This window comes from Heptranchias perlo, unplaced genomic scaffold, assembly GCF_035084215.1.
Source record: "Heptranchias perlo isolate sHepPer1 unplaced genomic scaffold, sHepPer1.hap1 HAP1_SCAFFOLD_53, whole genome shotgun sequence".
NCBI classification, from domain to species: Eukaryota; Metazoa; Chordata; class Chondrichthyes; order Hexanchiformes; family Hexanchidae; genus Heptranchias; species Heptranchias perlo.
Genome location: NW_027139548.1, coordinates 793,904 through 799,963, shown reverse-complemented (window position 1 = coordinate 799,963; position 6,060 = coordinate 793,904). Strand labels below are relative to the sequence as shown.

The 6,060-nt window shown below is 44.5% G+C and overlaps 1 protein-coding gene across 1 annotated transcript; it reads left to right on the top strand.

Moving 5' to 3' along the window:
- Positions 1-1,317: 1,317 nt before the first annotated feature.
- LOC137315006 (probable G-protein coupled receptor 139) lies at positions 1,318-4,013 on the top strand. The gene is made up of 2 exons (XM_067979962.1): positions 1,318-1,345; positions 3,109-4,013. Exons 1-2 carry the CDS (start codon positions 1,318-1,320, stop codon positions 4,011-4,013), a joined length of 933 nt encoding a protein of 310 aa, XP_067836063.1.
- Positions 4,014-6,060: the final 2,047 nt, after the last annotated feature.

Below are 6,060 nucleotides of genomic sequence, written 5' to 3'. Positions count from 1 at the left end.
GAAGGGTTACTACCAGTCATGATCGAGTAGCGACACCACAAGTAAATGTTCGAGTAGAATCACCACCTGTAATGTTAGAGGAGATTAACCACCAGTAATGTTAGTGCAGAATCACCACCAATAATGTCAATGTAGGGTCACCACCAGTAACGTTAGAGTACGTTCACAACAAGTAATGTTAGTGCAGGATCACCACCAGTCATGTTTGAGGAGGGTCAACACCGGTTATGTTAGACTAGGGTCACCACAAGTCATGTTGGAGTAGACTCACTGCCAGTATTGTTAGAGTCGTGTCGCCATCAATAATGTTAGAGAAGTGTCACCAGCAGTAATGTTAGAGTAGGGTCACCTCCAGTAATGATAGTGCAGAATCACAACGAGTAACGTTGATAGATTCACCACCAGTATTGTTACAGGAGAGTCAACAATATTAATGTTAGACTAGGGTCAACATCAGTAATGTTAGATTAAAGTCAGCAGCAGGATAGTTAGAGCAGGGTCACCACCTGGAATGTTAGAGATGCGTCACTACCAGTAATGTTAGAGTAGAGTCACCACCAGCAATGTTAGAGTACAGTCACCACAAGTAGTGTTAGGGGACGGTCACCAATATTAATGTTAGAGCAGGGTCAACACCAGTGATATTAGAGCAGAGTCACCACGAGTAATGATCGAGGAGAGTCACCACCAGTATTGTGAGAGCAGGTTCGCCACTTGTAATGTTAGAGAAGTTTCACGATCAGTAATGTTACGGTAGGGTCACCATCAGTAATGTTAGAATAGGGTCACCAACAGTAATGTTGGAAGAGGGTCATCATTAGTAGTGTTAGAGCAGATTCATCAAAATTAATATTGGAGTGGGGTCACCAGAAGTAATGTTAGAGTCGTGTCACTACCAGTCATGTTAGAGTAGGATCACCAACAGTAATATTACAGCGGGGTCACCAGAAGTAATGTTAGAGATGGGTCACGACCAATAATATAACAGGGGGGTCACCAACAGTAATGTTAGAATAGAGTCGCCAGCAGTAATGTTAGAGTAGTGTTACCACCAGTAATGTTAGAATAGGTTCACCATCATTAATGTTAGAGTTGGGTCACCGCCAGTAACGTGAGAATAGGGTCACCATCATTAATGTTAGAGTTGGGTCACCGCCAGTAACGTGAGAATAGGGTCACCATCATTAATGTTAGAGTAGAATCACCACCAGCAATGTTAGAGTCGAATCACCACCAGTAATGGTAGAGTAGAGTCACCACCAGCAATGTAAGAGTAAAATCACCACCAGTAATGTAAGAGTAAAATCACTACGAGTAATGTTGGAGAAGAGTCACCACCAGCAATGTAAGAGTAAAATCACCACCAGTAATGTTAGAGAAGAGTCACCACCAGCAATGTAAGAGTAAAATCACCACCAGTAATGTTAGAGAAGAGTCACCACCAGCAATGTAAGAATAAAATCACCACCAGTAATGTTGGACTAAAATCACTACCACTCATGTTTGATAAGTGTCACCGTCAGTAATGTTGGAGTTGGGTCACCACCAGTAACGTTAGAATCGTGTCATCACCAGTAGTGTTAGATACGAATCATCACCGGTCACCATCACATTGCAAAACAATTTAAATTTTATAATAGAAGAGGGAAGATTTCGCCGAATTATCATAAGGACCCACAGGGATCTCAGAACGAGCCCATTCCCTTTGGGGTTTCTTTCCCTTCATTAATTTTTTTGGAGGGAATTTCAAGGATGGAAGTACATTATTTCCCGATTGGCACTCCCGGGTGCGCTTAAACATAAGATCTCCCCTTATTTGTTAAGTGACTGTAACTAACGTCAAGTTTATGTAACCTGTTTTTTCTCACCGAGGCACTGATTGATCGATAAAGGGGGAGCAGTTATGGATCTCGGATATTCGTCAGTCTGAACCAAAAAGCTGGACGGAATTCACCTGCTCTTCCAAAAATGGGACGGGCAGCAATTCTCCTGATAAAAGATATTTACTACCCTATTCTGGCATTCGTTGGTGTTCCGGGTAAGACATTGTATCCTAATGTTTAATAGCTGTTGACTATGTGACCGCTTTGGTGCCTGTTTGACCATGTTACAGATTCCCGATAATGACCTCATTGTAAAATCACAGAGTCGATGGGAAAAAGTGATAAATATCAGTTCATAATCAACGGGTCCGGGCTGCAGGCAAGACGCTATTCTGGTCGATAAATCGGAGACAATGGGTGCACGTATTTTCTCGCTTGACTGCAGGAGGGCGGGTTACGCCCTTCTATTGCACAGTAGGCAGCTCACGAAAGATTGTGTTGCCTGACTGCATTGCACCGATTGAATTGCTAACAGGCACGATGGGCCGAATGGCCTTCTTATAAGCTGTATCCGTATGTGGCTCTGTGATTCTATGATCACTCTGCTTAATATGGGTAATTACTTGGATTAAGACATTTCCCTCTAACAGGTGACTTTGAAAGATAATGTGTGTAACATTTGTTTAAACCACAGCTAACGCGGCCCAGGGAATTGCATCTTGCTGCAAAGAACCTTTGCGGGTTTCTCCAGTTGCCACTCTGCTATCCTGCAGGGCCGTCTGGGATATTCCGGGGTTGATTTTGGACTTTACCATCGAAGGTTTCCCATCGCCTGGGCGGAATGCGTGGGCAAATCAGTAGCACCAATTCAGGGGATAACTGATAAATTTGAGTGGGTGGAATCCGTGGTGAAACCTTCATGGCGGTGTGAGCTCAGCGCTCAACTCTGCACCGAAATATATATCTGGATGGATAACAGAGAATCTGGTTACTTATTGACTTTCAAAAATCAACAAGGTCACTCGCTTCCCTCCCCCAATCCTCATTCTCCAGGTGCTCCCCGTTTCCAGGCACTTCTTGGAAATCTCGGACCAGCTATTTTTATCCCTTTAATTTTTCAGTGTAATGTATTCCTTCTTTTTAACATTCTCGCTAATGCTCTCCCTTAAAAAGGAGCCCGTGTACATCACCGTAAGGAGCATCACTGCTGAACATTTCAAATATACACAGTGAGATTCCACCTGAGTGTCCCCAGTAACTTTCCTCTTCTCCCTCTTTCTTACAGCAAATGTAGTGACAATTGTGATTCTCTCCAGAGGAAATTGCGGCCTTTCCAAATGTGTCTCTGTCTACATGGTGGCTATGGCAACAGCAGATCTACTGGTCATCATCTTCAATGTAATAGTCAATCAGATATTCAATTATCACTTTCCGTATTCTTTCCTGTCCTGCACTGTGGTTTGTAAGTTCATTCTGTACAATAATTGTGCCGTAGTTGATATGTCGGTATGGTTTACAGTTTCGTTTTCATTTGACCGATTTGTGTCGATTTGCTTTCAAGAGTTTAAAAGGAAGTATTGGACCAAGAGAACGGCAATCGTGGTTGCAGTAACGATCACTGTCCTGGCTTATTTAAAGGCCATTCCTATGTTGTTTTCATATGGACCTAAACGAATAATTAACAATGTGCAGTGGGGATGCTGGCCAAAGATGGACGTTTTTACATTACCTGCATGGGAAGCATACAGCTGGATTCAGACTCTGTCAGCCCCATTGATTCCCTTTGCTTTCATAGCACTGTTTAATTCTTTGACCGTAAGAAGAATTTTAGTGGCCAATCGAGTCCGCAGAGAACTCCGCGGTCACAGCACTAACAATCAGAGTAACCCAGAGGTGGAGAACCGAAGGAGATCCATCATTTTACTCTTCACTATATCGGGCAGTTTTATACTGTTGTGGATAACAGCTGCCGTGAGTTTTTCTGTCACCAGGCTTTCGAGCACCGTTTATTTCCAAGATGATTATTCAAACCCTGGATATATCGCAACTGAAAGCGGATATCTGCTCGAGTTTTTGAGTTGCTGCACAAATACGCGTATTTATGCAGTTACCCAGAGGAAATTCAGAGAAGAACTGAAAGCTCTCCTGAAATCTCCCTGGTCACTGATTCGCAGATTGGTTAAAAATTAGATAAAATTAAATCAAACCCAGGATTCTTCTCATAACTAAATCGAAATTTCAAATCATTCTCTGTATTAGAAAGTCCTTCTTTCTGTTAATCTGAAAAAGTGGAGATGTTGGGCAATGATATGAAATAAAATAAAATGAAGGAAAATAAAACCTGTTGAAGGTAACTGCAATATTACTTGTCGGGTTCACCGTGGCAACAGTCGCATCAGCAGGGATCCTGTAGCGGAATTAGAGCAGGTTCCTGAAAGTTCATTAACAATTAGCTGCGAGAGTGAAGGAATGCTCATTCTCAGCTCTTGTCTGTTACCATGACGTTTAACTTCCTTATGAAAAGCAACAGCAGACCGAGGCCCGAGAGGGGGGATAAAAGCAGCAGCAGACGGAGGCCCGAGAGCGGGGATAAAAGCAGCAGCAAACCGAGGCCCGAGAGCGGGGATAAAAGCAGCAGCAGACCGAGGCCCGAGAGCGGGGATAAAAGCAGCAGCAAACCGAGGCCCGAGAGCGGGGATAAAAGCAGCAGCAGACCGAGGCCCGAGAGCCGGGATAAAAGCAGCAGCAGACCGAGGCCCGAGAGCGGGGATAAAAGCAGCAGCAGACCGAGGCCCGAGAGTGGGGATAAAAGCAGCAGCAGACCGAGGCCCGAGAGCGGGGATAAAAGCAGCAGACCTGCAACAAGAGAAAACTGCAATGTGACGTCACTGGTGAGGCAGGTCAGTGATTGGTGGTGACTGTGGGCTCAGTTTTAAGTTAACAAATAGCAGAGAACTAAATTTTGAAAACTCAACTTAATTTAATTGGTCTGATAAATTAAAAGAGGTAAATAATTTGATTAACACAAACTTAATTAATTATATAAGTAAAACCATGGGAGAACAGGAGATGTGTTGCTGCAGCAATATGTGGGAGCTTGTGGACAGTTTGTCCAGGGCGACTACATCTGCGGTAAGTGTCTGCGGCTCGACGAACTTCGGGTACGAGTTGAGGAGCTGGAGTCCGAGCAGTGGACATTGCGAGATATCAAGGAGGGAGGAAGCTACCCGGACCTTTCGCTCCAAGAGGCAGCCACACCACTTAGATTAAATACTTTAGAATTGACACGTGGTCAGGGACAGGAGGGTGTGACTGCGAGTGAGGCAGGTCCGCGGATCCAGGAGGTAGTATAGCAGGAGCGTCAGTCCCTGGGCTTGTCCAATAGATTTGAGGTTCTTCCAACTCTTGTGGACAAGTGCGGGGACTGTGTGGAGGATGAGCAAACTGACAATGGCACCGTGGTAAGGAAAGTCGTTCAAGTTGGGGGAGTAAAAAGGGAAGGTGGTTGTAGTAGGCGACATTATATTTAGGGGGACGGACACTGTTCTCAGCAGCCAGGAGCATGAGTCCCGAAAGCTGTGTTACCGACCCGGTGCCAGGGTTAAGGACATCTCCTCCGGGCTGGAGAAGAAATTGAAGTGGGAGGGGGAGGATCCAGTTGTCGTGGTCAACGGAGGTATCAACGACATAGGCAGGACTAAGAAAAAGGTTCTGCTCAGAGAGTTTGAGCAGCTAGGGAATAAATTAAAAAGCAGAACCACAAAGGTAATAATCTCTGGACTAGTACCTGAACGACGAGCAAATTGGCATCGGTTCAATATGATCAGGGAGATGAATGCGTGTCTCAAATATTGATGTGGGAGAAAGGTGTTTCGATTCGAGGGGGACCAGCACCAGTACTGGGGAAAGAGAGAGCTGTTCTTTTGGGACAGACGACACCTGAACCATGTTGGGGCCAGAGCTCTTGCGAATCGAATAACGAGGGAGGTAGACGGTGCTTTAAACTAAATAAGTGGGGAAGGTTCCCGCTGGAGAGAAATCTAGAATGCTAAATAGGACAGACAAGGAGCAGTGCAGGAAATGATAGGAGTAAGGATAACCAAATTGTGTCAGGAAAGTACAGATCACACAAACACATACCTGATGTGGAGATGCCGGTGATGGACTGGTGTTGACAATTGTAAACAATTTTACAACACCAAGTTATAGTCCAGCAATTTTATTTTAAATTCACAAG